This window comes from Manis pentadactyla, chromosome 3 (assembly GCF_030020395.1).
Source record: "Manis pentadactyla isolate mManPen7 chromosome 3, mManPen7.hap1, whole genome shotgun sequence".
Taxonomy (NCBI): Eukaryota; Metazoa; Chordata; class Mammalia; order Pholidota; family Manidae; genus Manis; species Manis pentadactyla.
The window spans coordinates 208,263,975-208,284,298 of record NC_080021.1 but is presented as its reverse complement, the minus strand read 5'-3'; the positions used below and the strand labels follow the sequence as shown (position 1 = coordinate 208,284,298).

At 39.2% G+C, this 20,324-nt stretch overlaps 1 protein-coding gene across 12 annotated transcripts in view; it reads right to left on the bottom strand.

Moving 5' to 3' along the window:
• CNTRL (centriolin) overlaps positions 1 to 20,324 on the bottom strand; it is an 85,360-nt gene that overhangs the window by 2,232 nt on the left and 62,804 nt on the right. For 10 of the 12 annotated variants that reach the window (XM_036915472.2, XM_036915475.2, XM_036915474.2 and 7 more), the window contains 15 exons: positions 17,204 to 17,334; positions 16,923 to 17,063; positions 16,693 to 16,819; positions 15,550 to 15,714; positions 14,495 to 14,654; positions 12,930 to 13,045; positions 12,631 to 12,848; positions 10,410 to 10,567; positions 9,294 to 9,367; positions 6,301 to 6,489; positions 5,644 to 5,869; positions 4,146 to 4,351; positions 3,025 to 3,165; positions 1,397 to 1,669; positions 1,177 to 1,239 (listed from right to left, as the gene is read on the bottom strand). In XM_036915472.2, the coding sequence (XP_036771367.2) occupies positions 1,177 to 1,239; positions 1,397 to 1,669; positions 3,025 to 3,165; positions 4,146 to 4,351; positions 5,644 to 5,869; positions 6,301 to 6,489; positions 9,294 to 9,367; positions 10,410 to 10,567; positions 12,631 to 12,848; positions 12,930 to 13,045; positions 14,495 to 14,654; positions 15,550 to 15,714; positions 16,693 to 16,819; positions 16,923 to 17,063; positions 17,204 to 17,334 (2,388 nt within the window). Of the gene's footprint in view, positions 1 to 1,176; positions 1,244 to 1,396; positions 1,670 to 3,024; positions 3,166 to 4,145; positions 4,352 to 5,643; positions 5,870 to 6,300; positions 6,490 to 9,293; positions 9,368 to 10,409; positions 10,568 to 12,630; positions 12,849 to 12,929; positions 13,046 to 14,494; positions 14,655 to 15,549; positions 15,715 to 16,692; positions 16,820 to 16,922; positions 17,064 to 17,203; positions 17,335 to 20,324 lie in introns of those variants that run through there. The other 2 variants (XR_005030806.2, XR_008996622.1) reach the window with 2 other exon arrangements.

The window sequence follows — 20,324 nt, the reverse complement described above, 5'->3', positions numbered from 1 at the left end:
ATTTTAATCCTACTACCATAAAGGAGAAATGGCTGCTGAAAGTGTTCTTGCCCTAAGCAGTGTCAGGTGGCTACTCACAGTGTGTGTACACATTTACCACACTGTTACCATGAACCAGGCCTTGTACTCAGCCTGTTCTCTCCACTGTAACAGTGCTTAGGTTCTGCATCCCCAGCCTCCCCATGAAATTACTGCTGCATCTCTTCCTTTTCTGCTCAGACTTAGCAGATTGGTTTACACTTGGTATCTTCAGTGTCTTTCACAATGTATTTAATCCTCACCCCTCACTACTTTCTGGCTTTCCCCAGGCTGCACTTTGAGATAATTCTCTCCAAGTCTAAAGCACCACAGTCCAAACGAACTTTCTGTGGTGATGGGATCATTCTGTATCTGTGCGGTCCAGTACAGTAGCCACTAGTCACATGTGGCTAATGAGCACTTGGAATGTGGTAACTGAAGAACTGTGTTTTTAACCTGACTTAAATATAATGCATTCATTTTTAACTAGCCACGTGTGGCTGGAGGCTACTGGAGGTCAGGAGCCTCCCCTCCTCAGCACTGCCCACTGCTCGCTCCCTCAGCCCATTTGGTAAATATGGCCCTTCTCCAAAGATGCATTCTGTCCTCTCTGGTTCTACCTCACTCTCATTCTTCAACCCTGATCTATGCTCTTAATCCCCAAATCTTAGGGTCAACACTAATCACTGAAGCGTGCATTTCCTATTTCCAGCAGCCTACACAGATACCCTCCCCTGGATGTCTCACAAAGCCTTCAGATGCAGCATGTTCTCCGCCAACTTCTCGTCTGACTCCCAAGCTTACTACTCTTCTAGTTTTCCCAGTCTTTCCCCCAACACTGGCTTGTGAGCCCCTTACCATTTATCATTGTATCTCTATATCCTGTCCCAAATACTTAGCTTTTGTCAGTTTTAGTTGAGGCAAAGCAGCATTTCATAGGTTAAAGAACACTGGACTTGACACCAGAATTCAGAGTTTTGAATGCAGACTGCCATTTACTAGTGTGTGCTGCCAGCTTCCCTGAGCATCAGCCAGGTAGCTACATAAGCGCTGAGGGCTGCAGTGGTGCATGGGTGACAGCAGTATGTCACAGCTAGCAGCTTCCCCCACTCTCAACATGCTACATATCTCATATTGTATGTTTCTTAAAAGGACAACCTTGAGTCGATCTTCACGGTGACGCAGTTTCTCTCGGAGTGCTTCTCCACGCCAGTGTTCATCCTTCCTCAGAGGCAAAAGGAAACACCAAAGTCACCAAGTAGTGTCAGCCTTTCCCTCCTCCTACCTGTCCCATCCTCTAGTGTTTTTTACCTTCTCTGGGGGAGGTGGGAACCAAATTATCCTGCGAAGTCCAGAGAATAGCAGGATAAACCCTTACCATTATATGAACCTGGGAAAAATTCAGTTTTTCTTCAAAAGGTGATGGCCTCTCACTCATGGTCAATGGAAAGTTCTCTTTCAAGCTTTCCAAACCTCCTTCTAGGCTTTCATTCTTTTCCAAAATAGCTTCCAGATCTGCTGGTAGTTCTGGAAGAAACTGGTTGAGATTTTTCAGACTGGTTCTGATTTCATCTTTGACCTCAGATTTCAGTGTCCTCATTGCTTCACTTATTTCCCGTTGTCTTCGCTCCAAATCTTTTTGGTTTGTCATCTAAAAAAGAGAGTCAAATAAAATTGGGCAAAGTCTGGGACTTAATGTGGAATTGAATTAATTAAGATCTATAAATGTCAACTACTATGACTATTAGAACTTTAAGAACTTGTGATTTCAACTACTCAAGTATCTATATAAGATACCAAGTAAACAAGTTTAATGGCATTTTGATTGGAGCAACTTCCATTTAGAAAAGCAGGGGCACAGTATTCCTTGACAGTGTATTAATTACTCTATAGAAGTCAGTCTCTCTGGGGTTAGAGCTGGATTTCAATCTCGTTTCTAGAAAACATTACCAGTATGACTTATGGTGATCTAGCTAACTTTGGAACCTTTGTTACCTAATTTGTACATGGAGATAGTATCTTGCATTCAGGAATGTACGAACTAGGTGAAAATTTATATGAAGCACCTTAGTGGTACCCAGTAAGTGGCAACTACAATAATTAAGCCCCAAATAAGGAATATCTACTGAAACAAGTCATAAGTGATGTACACCATAAATGTTAATGGTGGAAGGGCCCTCAGATCTGGTCCATGCTTTCATGTTACGTTATAGGTGAAGAATCTAGTGGTTTAGACAGTCTAGAGGTTTCCTCAGATGTTACAGAATGTTTAATATGTGAGACTACCCTATGTGGCTCTCTCCATAAAGGGCCTAGTAAGGATATTCCAGTCAAACCCACTGCTACTTGTCTTTCCAAGTTTGCAGAGGCTTGGGGCTTTTCAATAAAAGTTTTTTTTTTTTGAGCCAAAGTGGGTTGTATGGGAGGTGGTTATAGGCACAGATGAAACTGAATGGCCATGTGCAGTCATCCAAAGGATAAGGTGTAGCAGGGTCAAGCAAGTGGCCACAGCAGCCCAGTCAGAGAATTCAGGGGTAGCTCAGATGTGACAATGGCTGAAAGACACACAATCTAAGATTGTGTGAACTGCGTTACCCCCTCAGCCTGGTTACATTACAGGATAGCAAAGGTTTCCTGTGGGTTCATTTTTTCTTGCCTGGGGTTTACAGACTTATTTCTGGCATAAAATCTAACATTTCAATACAGTTCTTTGGAACATGATAAAATTTTATGCTGAAGAACTGCCATTTTTCTTACAAAAACTAACATAAAAACTTGTTGAACTAAAGGGACTTCTAAAAGTACACTTTTGAGCAAATACTTTTTTCTTGTCAAGGTGCATTTCTAAATAAGACTAGAAAATGGGTTTTGACTTAAAAGACATTCTTACAGTCAGTTTTTCACAGTTTCTACAAAGAAATATTCCCCTTAAAAGAGGTATTTAAGGAATAAAATCTGTGTGAACCCAGTGGGGAGTGAGCATCCCAGTGGCTCTTGGGCACACACCTGTTTCTTGAGCTCCGTGTACTCGTGCTGCATCTGGCTGAGCTCCTTCATCAGGCGCCTGGCTCGATCATGGTTGTCCTGGGCCACCTGCTCTATCGTTGCCATCTCCTTCTGCATGCAGCTGTTCTCCTGCTTTTGCTCCTAGCACAGGAGGAGGAAAACGACTTGGATCCAGTATGTGGACGGGTGCATTGCTGGCTTACACACTCACTAGGCGCTCCAACTTCCTTTCCCATCTAGGCTCTAGCTATGAAGTGGGGCACATTCTACCTGCCTGCTTCAGTAGCTGTGGCAGAGCTGGGAGTATATACCTGCTCAGGGTCTGTTAGCCCAGTCTGAATCCTAGATCTGCAACATTACCTTTGATAATAAGTTTTTTCCCTTTCTGAGCCCCCTTCAATTGTCTGTAAAGATGGTAGCAATTCCCAGCATCGTCTGGTTATTGGGAGGATTAAAGCCTAGATGTCTACACACTGTCTTTACCATCATGTTGCCTATCATTAGTTGTGAGTGTGTCACCTTTTTGGGAAATACACAGTTTGAAAGTTCCATTCACACAACAGGGCCACATTCCTTCCTTCGGAGGGTGTTAGGAAAATCCATTCTTGTGACAGTCCCTATTGCTGCCCATCTGTCTCCACCTACCATAAACTGTTTTGAATTCATCTGAGTGTCACCTCCCAAATTTTATTTCAGGAATAAAAGCATGGCAGATTGGACTTCCTGGTTTTAGGATAATGCTGAGTTGAAGCTAGTGTTGCCTACAAAAGGCAGGATGAGAAAAATCTGTGAGCACTGACTGCAGCTGGGTAAAAGTCTTCAGCAGCCTTCGCTCCCCTGACGCCCTCCCCGGCCAGCAGCGGGATAGCAGAGGCTCCCACCCCGAGAGGGCTGTCTGCTTTGTGCTCCTCCCCGGCAGCTCCTCTATGGCAGCAGCTCGGACTCAGGCAAAACCTACCACCAACTTCAAGAGCAAATTGTGCATAAATACATTAAAAACAACAGCTGGGTTAGGGACTGGGTTGACAGGTAATTTATTTTCTCTACACTGAAGCAGTGTTTTGGTTGAAAAATGTGAATGCTTAACCTCCTCATAAACCGCCAGGGCAGTAGGTACTCACAAGAAGGTTTTTCTCCAGCTGGCTTCGCTGGATCTTAAGTGCTTCCTTCAGGCTGGCAACCTGCTTCTCGGCTTTCTTTCTTTCTGTCAAGAACTGGTTCCGCAAGAGGCTGAAGTCTGCCCTCGTAGAGTCTGCCTCTTTCTGGAGAGTAAGTAGCTCACTTGACTTTTCCATTAATTGCTGCTCCCGTTCTGAAAGCTGTTCTTCTGAAATGCACAGCTTAGTAGGTTAGCCAGAGGCCTGGGCTGGCTGTGGGCAGACTGCATAATGACGTCTACCCACTCGGGCACTTCCTCCATCACTGCGTCTGCCATGGCTCCCCTGACCCACACCAGAGGCCCAGAAAAAGGCCCAGATGAGGACGTCTGGAGGGCCCGATTCCAAAGCGACAAATAGCTACTGTCTTCCCTATGGAGGCTTTGAGACCAACGGGAGTCAACAGTGCTAATCCTGAGATGCAGGGAACATGAACTGAGTTTTATAACCCTGGACTCTAATAGAGAGAGGCACACCAGTACTTCTTCCTTCACAAGAGGCAGTGCAGCGGGAACAACACAGGGTTTGGAGCTGCATGAGCCCTACTTTATACAGGAGGAACCTATTGCCTCGTGTTCAATGGGGATCACATATGCAAACACCTAGTATATAATGAGCACTCAATAAATTATGCTTATAAATAACAGTGACATTTGAAACAGATTTTTCTAATTACTCTCTTGAGAGTAACAGCCTGCCCAGACTTCCCTTTTCATACCTCTGGCATGGTCAGACTCAGGATATTTGTTAAGTTTCAGTTTTATAATAAAATAGTTGGGTCTGGATGTATCAAGGGTTCCCAGATATTAGACCCTGAATCCACTGAGTTCACCTGGTTGGGGCAGGGGAAGAATCAACATTTTTCTGAGTATTTCCTATCTGGGCTCTTATCTGTAAAATGGGGAGAAAAATAATTTACTGAAGCCTAAGAGAGAAAAAATAATTTATTGATGTGCAAATAATCATTTAGGGTGGATTTCCATGTCAACTTCATTTACAGATCCAAAAACACGTATCTGTATTTTGATATCATTCACTATGTCAAACTTGGACTGAGGTAGAATTATTGGCGGTGTTTTTTCTTGCCTGGTAGAGATGCAATGGGTTACTGTTTCCAAAGTTCAAAAATAATGTACTTCCTAGAAAGCATTTAGAGGCCCTTGTGGCCCTTCTTTGCCTTAATGTCCCACTGCTTGAAGGCAGCACTCTGGAAGGCAATACGTACAGTGAAAACCTTGACAGTCTAAGGATTAACTCCCATCTCCATAAATACCAATTCCCTTTGTCTAAGTCTGTTTTGTCACCTCTGACAGGGCGAGGAGGACCAAATGGGGTATCACACCTCCCACTGGGCTGCTCCTGCCCCCTCTCTGGGCTACAGCTGGGCCCTGGGTCTCCTTTACACACTTAACAAGACAACCACCAAGCTCCCGCCCTTAGCACGATGTTCTGGGATACGTACTGGTTTGGGAGAGCGTCTTCTCCAGGGTCTCACTCCACCTTTCCTCTTGCTGCAGAGCCCTGACACGCTCTTCAGCCACCAACAGCTTTGTCAGCACCTGGTCCAGTTTGCTTTTCTGGTCTGTTAACTCCTTGTCCAGCTGGTGTTGCTGCTCCTTCAGTGCCATTTTACTGGCTTCTAATTTTTTTTCTTCACTTTCTCTCTCTTTCTGGAGTCTTTGGAACATCTTAATAGAGAACAATCATAGTTACAAAGTGACAACTATTCCCAGGGTCCCAGCTGAAGGAAGCTTCATGAACACCCCATAGATTCCCGTTCAACAGAAAGTGGCAAGCAGACCCCAGTGCCAGTCAGTCAGTCCCCTTTACAAAGGCAGTCAAGCAGGGCCTGGGAAACTATCTGGCCAGCAGGTGAGGGGGGGATTCCAGCAGCAAATGGCCACCAAGATTCCTTACAGGATCAGTGCTCTGTGTCTTAACGGTCCATATATGTGAACACCAACAGAGACCAGGAGTCGTGTAAAACCCCTCCTGGTTACAAAGGCAGTTAAGGGAAGCCAGTCCCGTGGGGGACACTTTTCAGCAGCTTTCTGCAGGAGGAAAGCTCACACAAGTGACAAAGTACTCCTTTGGATGTAAAACCATAAATGTGTAGTACCATTTCCTGTTGGGCTAGTTGGACCTTGTTTCCTTCAATCTCATTCTGAAGCTCTTGAAGCTGTTGCTGTTTTGTCTCTCCTTCTTTCTGGCAGTCTTCACACTTCTTCAGCCACTCACTGGTATTCTTCTGGAGCTTGGTCTGCTCATCAAGCAGTACATCCTTACACTTGGCCATGTGGAGCAGGTCCTTTAGGTGAAGGAATTGAAACTACTAACAAAGCCAACTTTACTAGAGGTGGCAAGGGCCACTCCTGTATCTACTGAGTCTAATGAAACGAGAGACAGGAAAGTTCCATGTCCTTTATTATCTCAACAAAACCTTATACAAAGGTACCCAGAACTCAAGTCATTGGCTTTTCTCAACAGTACCTAAAAGTAAGATGACGGAAGATGTCAAAACCTCAGCAAGACTCAGTTCCCCTGAGCAACTAGTTGCCTTGCCACCAAGGTGGGAATAAACACCACCTACCTCAGAGGACTGCTAAGAACATTAATAAAAGCTGTGAATAAGGCTCAGTTCTTCCTGTGATGAACCTAAAGTCATGGTTTTGTTACTATTTGAAGTATTTATGTAGGGTGAAAAACTCAGAGAACAATAAATACTTCTGTCTTTAAGGAACCCAAATTAAGCATTTTTTTAAAAGTTACTATATTCCTAATTAACACAGAATATTCATAAGAGCCTGTGTAAGAATTTCTTAAAGATAGAATACTGTGATTTTAAGTTTCATACACATTAGAAACACAGTATCCTAAAGGTAGATAGAAGAGAATTTAGACTTCTTATCCAACCCCTAATGTAGGTGGTGGGAACTGAGGCACAGAACTTGCTTGATGTTCTTTGAAACTCAAATTGTAGCATTTTTCTCATAGAATCAAGTGAATTACTGTTTAAGAAGATCATGGTAAGTATAAGGGTCAAGAATCTGCTTTACTGAATATCTGACAAGATGGAAGCCCAATGTTAAAATGGCCATCCTGTCTAAAGCAATCTACAGATTCAATGCAATCCCTATCAAAATACCAACAGCATTCTTCAACGAACTAGAGCAAATAATTCTAAAATTCATATGGAACCACAAAAGACCTTGAATAGCCAAAGCAATCCTGAGAAGGAAGAATAAAGCTGGGGGAATTATGCTCCTCGATTTCAAGCTCTACTACAAAGCCACAGTAATCAAGACAATTTGGTACTGGCACAAGAACAGACCCATAGACCAGTGGAACAGACTAGAGAGCCCTGATATAAACCAAGCATTACCAAGCCCAGACACTATAAAGGAGTCACGGATATACAATGGGGAAATGACAGCCTCTTCAACAACTGGTGTTAGCAAAACTGGACAGCTACATGCAAGAGAATGAAACGGGATTATTGTCTAACCCCATACACAAAAGTAAATTCAAAATGGATCAAAGACCTGAATGTAAGTGATGAAACCATAAAACTCTTAGAAGAAAACACAGGCAAAAATTTCTTGATTATAAACATGAGCAACTTTTTCCTGAACACATCTCCTTTGGCAAGGGAAACAAAATAAAAAATGAACAAATGGGACTACATCATGCTAAAAAGCTTCTGTACAGCAAAGGACACCATCAGCAGGACAAAAAGGCACCCTACAGTATGGGAGAATATATCTGTAAATGACATATACGACAAGGGTTTAACATCCAAAATATATAAAGAACTCACATGCCTCAACACCCAAAAAGCAAATAACCCTATTAAAAAGTGGGTGGAGGGTATGAAGACACTTCTCCAAAGAAGAAATTCAGATGGCCAACAGGCACATGAAAAGATGCTCCACATCACTAATTATCAAGGAAATGCAAATTAAAACCACAATGAGATATCACCTCACACCAGTAAGGATGGCCAGCATCGAAAGGACTAGGAACAAGAGATGCTGGTGAGGATGCAGAGAAAGGGGAACCCTCCTACACTGCTGGTGGAAATGTAAACTAGTTCAACCATTGTGGAAAGCAGTATGGAGGTTCCTCAAAAAACTAAAAATAGAAATACCATTTGACCCGGGAATCCCACTCCTGGGAATTTACCCAAAGAATACAACTTCTCAGATTCAAAAAGACAGATGCACCCCTATGTTTATTGCAGCACTATTTACTATAGCCAAGATATGAAGCAACCTAAGTGTCCATCAGTAGTGAATGGATAAAGAAGATGTGGTACATATACACAATGGAATACTATTCAGCCATAAGAAAGAAACAAGTTCTACCATTTGCAACAACATGGATGGAGCTAGAGGGTATTATGCTCAGTGAAATAAGTCAGGCAGAGAAAGACAAATACCAAATGATTTCCCTCATTTGTGGAGTATAACAATGAAGCAAAACTGAAGGAACAAAATAGCAGCAGACTCACAGACCAAAGAAGGGACTAGTGGTTACCAAAGGGGAGGGGTGTGGGAGAATGGGTGGGGAGGGAGGGAGAAGGAGATTGTGGGGTATCATGATTGGTGCACATGGTGTGTGTGGGGTCACAGGGAAGTGTAGCTCAGAGAAGACAAGTAGTGACTCTGTGGCATCTTACTACACTGATGGACAGTGACTGCAGTGGGGTATGGGGGGGACTTGATAAAAGAGTGAATGTAATAACCACAATGTTTTTCATGTGAAACCTTCATAAGAATGTGTATCAATGATACCTTAGTAAGAAAAAAAAAAAAAGAATGAAGGTCAAGATGTGAACCTAGGCACTTAAGCACTACCCTCTTCTATCTCATTTCAATAAAATGCTCTCACATTAAGCAAGGGTTCTTGGTCCAGGTTATCAGCAGCTTCCTCCGTATTTACAAAAGCCAAGAGTGAGTTTGCCAACACCAGGGCCTTAGCAAAGTCTGGAATCTTTCTTTAGCAACTGTGACCACCCTTCTCCCCCACCCCACCCCTACTTGACTTGTTATTTCAGCCAATTGTCTGCATGCCTTCAGGATATCACCAGAAGATTACACTGGCTAAGCTTACCTGTTTTGTTAGGTTCAAATGGTCTTGGACATTAGCTAGTTCCTCCTGTAGGGAGTTTACTGCTTCTCTTTTTTCTAAGTAAGTAAGATTTACATAAAATAAGAAGTAAGATTTACATAAAATAAGAAATACATTTGTGTTCCTTTTCCAGATACCCATCAGCCCCCCAAGAAATTAGAGAGAAAATGAATATAAACTTATTTCCATTAAATGTATGACTATGCCACCTTATCTAATTAAAGGCCAAAAGAGAAAGTTACATGCATAACCTATGGCTTGGAGCCCAGGTTTTTAAAGACATGTTCAAAGTCTCACAATAAAAAAAATTACAGATAATACCTAGTATTGATGAGGTACATGGCTTAAAAATACGTACCTTCTGCATTGTTGCTAGAGATGTAAATTTGGTACAACCTTTCAGGCAGACAATTTGGGAATAAATTTTATGTCTATACTGGCTTTGTCACCTACTAGTTGTAAGACCTTGAGCAAGTCAATTCCCACCTGAGTAAGTCAGTCACAAGGAAACTAAGCTTAAGCTTCCACATCCATGAATGGGTGAAATAAATCAGAAAACACATACAAAACACCTGTATCATGTCAAAGACATAGTAAGTGCTCAACAAGTATATTAGCTAGAATTACTTAGTAACTTCCAAATAATTATGAATATTTATAAATATTTGGTGATAAATGTTATTTTTAAAACTATATATTCACACATATACCTAGAAAAAACCTGGAACAATATTCACCAACTGTTAATTATCTCTGAGGGATGAGGTCAACAGTAATTTTTATTTTATTTGTGCTATGTTTTTAAATTGTTCTCTAAGGAACATGAATTAGTTTTTGTTTTTATTTTTTAAACAGCTTTACTGAGATATAATTCACATGCTATGCACTCACCCATGTAAAGTTTTATAATTCAGTGGCTTTTTGTATATTCATGAAGTTGTGCAAACATCACCACAACCTAATTTCGGAACACTTTTGTTACTTCTAAAAGAAACCCCGCATTGATTAGCATCAATTCTTTCTATAATAAGAAAACCAAACAAAAAAGAATCTAACAAAGGGAAAATGTCACATCTCTCTGGTTGTGCTGCCTTGTACCTTGTAGCTGCTGCTGCATTGCTGCAACGTCTTTATGCACTGAGAACTTCTCTCTGTTCAGTTGGTCTATTTCCTTCTGCAGTTTTCTGACATCCAATCCCAGCTTTTCTAAGTGTGACTGCTCCATTTTGCTGTTCTCTTCTGTAGCTGCTAAAACCCTACCATGCAAGCACAGAATAAGTTATACTGTCAAATATAAGATGCCTGAGCACATACATGAGACAACTGTGAAATGGGGTTGTGTTTTCACAATGTAGTTATGGAGTTTGAATGATTATAAATCTTAACAAAATTTAAGGCCCTTCAGTTCATTTTCAAAAGAATTCTTATTTTTAGCTTCCCAAATAGAGATTTTTTTCCAAAAGTGAATTGAGGTTTTGTAAAAATCAGGGATAAAAACACAGATAGCATCCAGAATTCCAAAAATGTGTCATTAAAATTGATTGCTAACTTCTGATAAGTGAAAAATCAGGAAACACAACTGTATTTACAATAGGATTTATCCAAAAACATTCACGAGTATGCACTCTTTTACATAAATGTTATCATACAGTATGGGCTAATTTTGGTCTGGGCTCTTGCACTGGGCATAACTTCTTTGAGATTCAGCTATGTTGTTATGTGCATCACTATTACATTCCCCTTTTATTGCTGAATACTATTCCATGATATGGAGTTACTACAATTTGTTTATCCTATCACCAGCTGATGGACATTTAGGTTGTATCCAGTTTTTGGCTATTGCAAATAAAGCTGCTATGAACATCAGTGTATATAGTCTTTGTATGGACATATGCTTTCACTTCTCATGAGTAAATACCTAGGAATGGAATGGCTAGGTCTTCTGGTAGGTGTATGTTTGAATTTTTAAGTTACTGCCAAACTATTTTCAAAGAGGTCTCACTAACATTTTACACTTCTGCCTATCGTGTATCAAAGTCCCTTGCTAACACTTGGTATGGCCAGTCGTTATTTTTGGTCATTCTAATAGGTGTGTAATAATATCTCATTGTGGTTTTAATGTGCATTTCCCTAATGGTTATTGATGTTAAGCATCTTTTTATGTGCTTATTTGCTATCCATCTATCTTCTTAAGTGAAATGTTTGTTCAAATCTGTTGCCCTTTTGAAAATTTGGGTTGTTTTCTAATTATTGAGTTTTGAAAATTCTTTTTATGTATCAGATACACGGTTGCAAGATTTTTCTCCCAGTCTGTGACATGTCTTTTCATTACCTTAACAGTATCCTCTGAGGAGCAGAAGTTTTAAATTTTGATGAAGTCCAATTTTATCAATTTATTCTTTTGTTTCATGCTTTTGGTATAACATGTAAGAAATTTTTCCTAACCTAAGCTAACAAAGGTTTTATTTCAATGTTTTCTTCTGGAAGTTTTATATTTAGGCTTTACATTTATGTTTATGGTCCATCTTGAGTTAATTTTTACATATAGTGTGAGGTATATTATAGATCGAAGTTCTTTTTTTTTTGGACATGCAATTGTTTCACCAACATTTTTTGAAAAGACCACCTTTCCTCTACTGAAGAGGATGCCTTTGCATCTTTGTCAAAATGAGTTATCCACATATTTGTGACAACTTTGGACTTTTGGACAACTTTTTGAACTTTTCTGTTCGATTAACCTATTTGTATATCTTTATAGCAATACCACAGTGTTTTGATTACCATAGCTATATAGTAAGTCTTGAAATCAGGTAGTGTCAGCCCATACTTTTCTTCTTTTTCAAAGTTGTTTTGGTGTCATACTTAAAAAGTTTTAGATTCTATTCTAGGTCCTTGCATTTCCACATTAATTTTTGAACAAGACCGTCAATCTCTATTTTAAAAGTCTGTTGGGATTTTGATTGTGATTGTTTTGAACATATAGATCAACTTGAAGGGAAATGAATCTTAGCAATATTGTCCTCCTACCCTTCTATACCTACTTACAATGAGGTATATCTCTCCATTTATTTATATCTTCTGACATGTATTATTTTTACTTAAAAAAACCCCACAAGTTATTATTTAAAATACTTTGGGGAAAAGAAAACCTATTAGGAGATTCACCCAAAAATGTTATTGGTGAATTGTATTGTGATACTGAGTTTGTTGAGTATTTGTTTTTCCTTTTCTTGATTTTCTATAATTTTTTGAGTAATATGCTTGTAGTGCTTTAGCCTTCAAGAAGTGATCTCAAAAACTTATTTGTTCCTGCTCTCACCGTTTCGTTTGCGCCAGCTTCATTTCCCAGCTGTCACATTTCTCTTTGAGATCTTCCCTTTCTTTGCACAAAGACTCAACACACAGTTGTAAGGATTGGGTCTCAGCAGTCATTCGCTCTACTTCCCGTTTGTCGCTCTCGAGGAGCTGCTCCTGCCACTCTATTTCCCCTTTCTGTCGCAGGGCCTTCTGCTGCAAATTCTCTAACTCCAGCTTCTCCTAAATTAGATAGAAGAAGACTCAAACACGCTCAAAGAGAAAGACTGAGTTCGCTGAGGGCAAAGCAGCTTTGCTTGTTACCTCCAGCACTTCAACCTGAGTCTTCTCAAACTCGGACACCTTTTGGTCATGTTGTAGCTTCAAACCTTGTAGCTCATTGTTTTCAAGTTGTAACATGTCCAGAATATTCTTTAGTTCTAACAGAAACAAACGATAGTCCATGCTATTAAATGAACTTGAAAATATATACAAAATGAATCAGAAAATAAGACTGTTGGCTGCTACAAGGAAAAATAGATAAAAATATTTGTGTGCTGAATTAGTGAAGCTAATTGTATTTTTAATGAAAACACCTTTTAAAAGTATTGCTAAACTTTAATTTGTTAAATACGTTTTAACGAAAACATTTAACAAAGATTGAGTTCTAAAAGCAATTACCCCATTTAGAAGGATTTTAATAAAAATAAATGGGAAAAACTTCAAAATATGTAAGCCAAGATTTATGTAGCAATTTTTATCCTTTAAAATAGAGATTTTAAATACTTTTTTCTCATCATAAAAATATTTGCTGCCTATAGAAAATTTAAATAGAAAGTAAAAGAAAAAATGAAAAATCATCATCATCCCAACCATCCAAAGATGATCACTCCTGCAAATAGCATTTTGATGTATTTTCTTCCAGGAGCACCTGGTCCATCTTGAGTTAATTTTTACATAAAGTGTGAGGTATATCATAGATCACATGTATTTTAAAATGAATTGATATTGAGTTTTATCTATTTGTTTACTCTTCTTATCAGCATTTTTGCATGTCATTGTTAAAAATATGGCTCTTAAACTGGTCATTTGTTTCCAAATTCATCATTACAAATTTTGCTGCAAGTAACCAACTCGGCCAGGTTAATTTGTGAAACAAGGAAATAGAGGCTTATTTCTCTTAAATAAATAAATAAATACTGCTGTGACGTACATGAATGCCTGTCCTCTCTACATAGCTAGAAATAGGCTATCTCGTTTAGTCAGTATGAATTTTAAGAGTCTTAAAATACTGGGAGATTGTTCCAATTTATACAGCTGACCCTTGAACAATGCAGGGGTTAACCTCTGCTGACCCTCTATGCAGTTGAAAATCCACGTATAATTTTTGACTCCCCCAAAACTTAACTACTTATAGCCTACTGCTGACAGGAAGACTTACCAATAACAATTGATTTACACATATTTTATATGTTATATGTATTACATATTGTATTCTTACAATAAAGTAAGCTAGAGAAAATTTTTTGCAAATTATCACAAGTCTCCCAAAAAGTTTTCTAATATATTCATTGAAAAAATCCATGTTAAGTGGACCTGTGCAGTTCAAAACTGTTTTGTTCAAGTCAGCTATACTTGAATCAACAGCCTGTAAGTACTCTTTTTTCACTTACCTGCTCAACAATGAATATCATTATTTTGCTTTTAAAAAAATGTTATCAATTTGAATAGCAGAAAATATCATACTCCTTTTGTAATCTGCTATTCTTTATTTATTAATAATAATATTAAACTTTAAAAGAAGTTTATTTGACCATCTGTATTTTTTTCTGTGACCTGGAATAGAGACATTTCTAACCTCAAATTTTATGGTTGTTTTTTAAACTTACCAGTTTTATATTTAGACATTTGCCCTAAAACTACCTGAAGATTTTCTTCCTCTTTTTCAATTTCCTGCTTTATAAGTGCAACTTGAATTTTTTTTTCACTAATCTGGACATTCAGTTCTCCTTTTTGAAAACTCAGTTCTTCTAGGAGAGATTTTACTTCCTGTGGGGGGAAAAAAACATGTCAACCCTCTCCACAAGATTATGAATGTAAATTACCTCAAGATCAGTTCTGTTACTAACTGTCCCATTTCATACAAATCCTAATTTGGCAACAAGCTCCTTTTTGTCTTTTATGTCAAGAGCAGCACTATGTATTTTTTTTTTAACTAAGGTATCATTGATACACAATCTTATGAAGGTTTCACATGAGCAACATTGTGGTTTCAACATTCACCCATATTATCAAATCCCACCGCCCCCACCGCATTGCAGACACTGTTTATCCACGTGGTAAGATGCCATAGAGTCATTCCTTCTCTTCTCCATGAGAGTGGCACTGTACTTTACAGGAACATATTTCCATATAACAAGTAATAAAGTAACATTTTATCTTCATTTAAAATGTGTATATAAAAAATACTTTGTGCAAGGCAATGTTAGAGGGGAAAAAAGCTGATTCAGATAAATCTGCCCTCATGGGGCTGAGCACCTTGTGGGGAAGGAATATGATGACAAAAGGCTCAGGTAGCCTAGGACACATGCAGAGTGCTGCCAAACTCTGAAGGGAGAAGCTCCTCTCTGGGCAAAGGAAAAGTCAGGGAAGTCTTAGTGGTAAGAAGCTGGACCATAAAAAATGGGTAGGATCTGGGCATTCCCAGAAATGGAATTCCTGGAGAAGAAATGGTACTGAGGAAGGCACAGAGGCAGAACACCTTGGACAAGTCCAGACAACATTATGGGGGGAGCCATACACAGTGATCATGGCACGGATACGTAACACAATGCCAACCGTTACAGAGGAGTCAAGATCCAGGAATTCATGTTTACATTAGTGTGGTGGAACCAATGAAAGTATCTTAAAATAAATCTATAGTACTATCTACTGAAAAATATACCCTAATGTGATTGCACTTCTCAGCTACTTCCGTTTCTCCCAGTCTCAGTGCTTCCTGGAGGTCAGCTTTGGCCTGGACCATGCTTTCCTGGAGTAGATGCAGCTCTTCCTTTTTAGGCCCTAATTGCCTGTCCAAGATGGCCATCTCCTGCTGCTGACCTGTCACCTGCATTGAACAAAATGCAAGAGGGCAAAGCTTGACAAACACATGCATCTTTTAGTGCTGAGATGGAGAATATTTGGTCCAGATAATGCTTGTGGGGGAAAATTAGGAGCCAGCTTAATTCTAATTATCCTAGCTGCAAGAGTCAGGAGGGCCAGGCTGGGTGGGGGGCGGGTGGTGAAGGCATAAAATGCCTAATAAAGTTCTTGAGCACACACACGTAAAATCACTCAAATTACAGCAAAAACCCCACAATATTATAATTACAATTATCTCTCAGGTTATGGTTTTCAAAGAACTTTCATATCTATACCTTATTCCATTTGACTACTACCTTGGCAATGGAAGTTAAGCAGGGATTCTTAAAATGTATTCATTTTGTAAATTTAAAAATTACTTAATATTTTAAGGTCATACATAATTGTTTATAGAAAATGCAGACAAGCAGAAGGAAGAAAATGGAAAATACTCATAATCTTCCCTTATCAGATGACTGCTTCTGTACTTTGGCATAGACTAAAAAAGCAAACACAAGTACTTATAAACATATTTAACATAGATGATTTCAGAGTGTATCCTGTTGTGAGACTCACTTCTTTTATTCAATAATATATGGAGATGGATTCAAATTTGGGTTGGACTCTACTCTTAGCTGCTAGGATATACAGCCTCACTTATGCTTTAGACTTTATTTTGTATTCTCCAATATTTTCAACAATCAAACATGTATTACTTTTTTGTTTTGTATAATATAGTTGTTATTTTTTTAAATTAAGGTATCACCGACATACAATCTTATGAAGGTTTCACATGAACAACACTCACCCATAGTATCAAGTGTCCCCCCACCCCATTGCAATCACTTTCTATCAGTGTAGTAAGATGCTATACAGTCATTCATGTATCACTTTTTATAATCATAACATGAATGTAGGTTTCAAAGCAGCGTAAACTGGTTTTTCAAGGTGTCTGTTGCCATACCTGGGTTTTCAGCTCCTCCAGCTCTGCTCTCTTGGCCTGCAGGAGGATCTCTGACTCTTTAAGGACCTGCAGGTGGTGATCCTCATTGCATTCTGCAGTTGCAATATCTTTCTGCAGTTTCTGCAGCCTATAAAACATCAGCAGTACTGCAGCAGGTCCAAAGGAAGACTGTACCCCAAGAAATGTCTTCCAGCACAAACCCCTTGAAGCCCAACAGAGCCCTTACTTACTCTTCTGTTAGTTTTTCCTTCTTCTTGTTTAGACACTGGAAGTCTGAGTCCTTTGCTGCAACAATGTTGTTTATTTCTTTCAAGATTTCTTCTTGCTCGATTTTGTGCTGCTCCAAATCCTTTATGTCAGCCTGAAGCAATCTAAAATAACATCACTTTAATCCCTCCAGGCAGCCTAGACTTAACAGGCGTTATTCATCATAAAGTAATGATTATCCTCTTAAAACCAAACTTTTCATTCATCTCACCGACTACATCAATAGCTGAGGGATTCCACCTACCTGAGCTGCTGATCGGCTTTGACAAGGTTCACAGCAGTTTCCTGAGCTCTCCTTTCTAACTCCTCAGCATCTTTCTCGGTTTGCAATAAATTTCTCTTGGCATCACTGAACTTTTCAACAGCATTTTTTGTCTAGAAAAGAAACTCTCATTAAAAGCCAGTTACTGTACTCTCTCACAGCTATTGGTAGTAGAAACTGGTACAACTGTTTTGGAAACTAAGACAATTCAGAAAGACTGATAAAAATGTTTGTTCACGGAACGAAACAGCAGCAGACTCACAGACTCCAAGAAGGGATTAGCAGTTACCAAAGGGGAGGGGTGGGAAAGGGTGGGCGAGGAGGGAGGGAGGGAGAAGGGGATTGAGGAATATTATGATAGTACACACGGTGTGTGTGTGGGTTCACAGGGAAGACAGTGTAGCACAGAGAAGGCAAGTAGTGACTCTGTGGCATCTTACTACACTGATGGACAGTGACTTCAATGGGGCATGGGGGGTCTTGATAATATGGGTGAATGTAGTAACCACAATGTTTTTCATGTGAAACCTTCATAAGAGTGTGTATCAATGATACCTTAATAAAAAAAAATGCTCATTCACTTTGACTCTCCAGTTCTCAGGAAAGAATTCAGAAGTAAAGAACTATTACAACAAAGATGCTCATTGTATACTGAAATAATACAAGACTTGACAAACAATAGATTTAGTAACTGATAATGCATCAGTATAATGGAAAACTGTGCAGCCTTTAAAATAAGATGACAGTGCAGCAACATGGAAGAATGTTAGTGATACTATGTTGGTTGAAAAAAATTTTTTTAATGGTATAAGCACTGTAAGAGCAACTAGGAACTATATCTGTGTCAACAAAGACAGACAGGCTAGGCAAAAATAAAGTCATCTGAGGTTGGTGAGATTGTAGATGATCCCTTTTTACTTAAAAGTAATTCGTAATATGTTATTTTTTAAATGGAAGTATCTAACCAATTAAGTGGCACTGTAGTGATTTACTGTTTTTGTTGTTCTTTTAATTTTTTATTAAGGTATTATTGATATACACTCTTATGAAGGTTTCACATGAAAGAACAATGTGGTTACTACATTTACCCATATTATCAAGTCCCCACCCACACCCCAATGCAGTCACTGTTCATCAGGGTAGTAAGATGCCATAGAGTCACTATTTGCCTATTCTGTGCTACGCTGTTTTCCCCATAATCCCCCACACCATGTGTACTAAACATAATAAGCCTCAATTCCGTTCTCCCTCCCTCCCCACCCGCCCTCCCACAACCCTCCCCTTGGGTAACCACTAGTTCCTTCTTTGGGTCTGTGAGTCTGCTGCTATTTTGTTTCTTCAGTTTTGCTTTGTTGTTATATTCCACAAATGAGGGAAATCATTTGGTATTTGTCTTTCTCCTCCTGGCTTATTTCACTGAGCATAATGTCCTCCAGCTCCATCCATGTTGTTGCAAATGGTAGGATTTGTTTCTTTCTTATGGCTGAATACTATTCCATTGTGTATATGTACCACATCTTCTTTATCCATTCACCTACTGATGGATTCTTAGGTTGCTTCCATTTCTTGGCTATTGTAAAAAGTGCTGCAATAAACATAGGGGTGCATATGTCTTTTTGAATCTGAGAAGTATTCTTTGGGTAAATTCCTAGGAGTGGGATTCCCGGGTCAAATGGTATTTCTATTTTTAGTTTTTTGAGGAACCTCCATGTTGCTTTCCACAATGGTTGAACTAGTTTACATTCTCAACAGCAGTGTAGAAGGGTTCCCCTTTCTCTGCATCTTTGCCAGCATTTGTTGTTCTTAGTCTTTTCGATGCTGGCCATCCTTACTGGTGTGAGGTGGTATCTCATTGTGGTTTTAATTTGCACTTCCCTGATGATTAATGGTGTGGAGCATCTTTTCATGTGCCTGTTGGCCATCTGAATTTCTTCTTTGGAGAACTGTCTCTTCATATCCTCTGCCCATTTGTTAATCAGTTTATTTGCTTTTTTGGGTGTTGAAGCCTGTAAGTTCTTTATGTATTTTGGATGTTAACCCCTTGTCGGATATGTCATTTACAAATATATTCTCCCATCCTGTAGGATACCTTTTTGTTCTGTTGATGGTGTCCTTTGCTTTACAGAAACTTTTTAGTTTGATGCACCCCATGAGTCCATTTTCGCTTTCGTTTCCTTGCTCAAGGAGATGTGTTCAGGAAAAAGTTGCTCATACTTATATTTAAGAGATTTTTGCCTATGTTGTCTTCAAAGAGTTTTATGGTTTCATGACTTACATTCAGGTCTTTGATCCACTTTGAGTTTACTTTTGTACGTGGGGTTAAACAATAATCCAGTTTCATTCTTTCACATGTAGCTGTCCAGTTTTGCCAACACCAGCTGTTGAAGAGGCTGTCATTTCCCCATTGTATGTTCATGGCTCCTTTATCATATATTGATTGACCACATATGGTTGGGTTTAGATTAGGGCTCTCTAGTCTGTTCCATTGGTCTATGGGTCTCTTCTTGTGCCAGTGCCAAATTGTCTTGATTACTGTGGCTTTGTAGTAGAGCTTGAAGTTGGGGAGCATAATCCCCCCCAGCTTTATTGTTTCTTCTCAGGATTGCTTTGGCTATCCGGGGTCTTTTGTGATTCCATATGAATTTTAGAACTATTTTCTCTAGTTCCTTGAAGAATGCTGGTATTTTGATAGGAATTGCACTGAATCTGTAGATTGCTTTAGGCAGGATGGCCATTTTGACAATATAAATTCTTCCTATCCATGAGCATGGGATGTGTTTCCATTTATTGGTATCTTCTTTAATTTCTCTCATGAGTGTCTTGTAGTTTTCAGGGTATAGGTCTTTCACTTCCTTGGTTAGGTTTATTCCTAGGTATTTATTCTTTTTGATGCAATTGTGAATGGAATTGTTTTCCTGATTTCCCTCTCTGCTAATTCATTGTTAGTATATAGGAATGCCACAGATTCCTGTGTATTAATTTTGTATCCTGCAACTTTGCTCAATTCAGATATTAGATCTAGTAGTTTTGGAGTGGATTCTTTAGGGTTTTTTAATTACAATATCGTGTCATCTACAAACAGGGACAGTTTAACTTTTCTTGC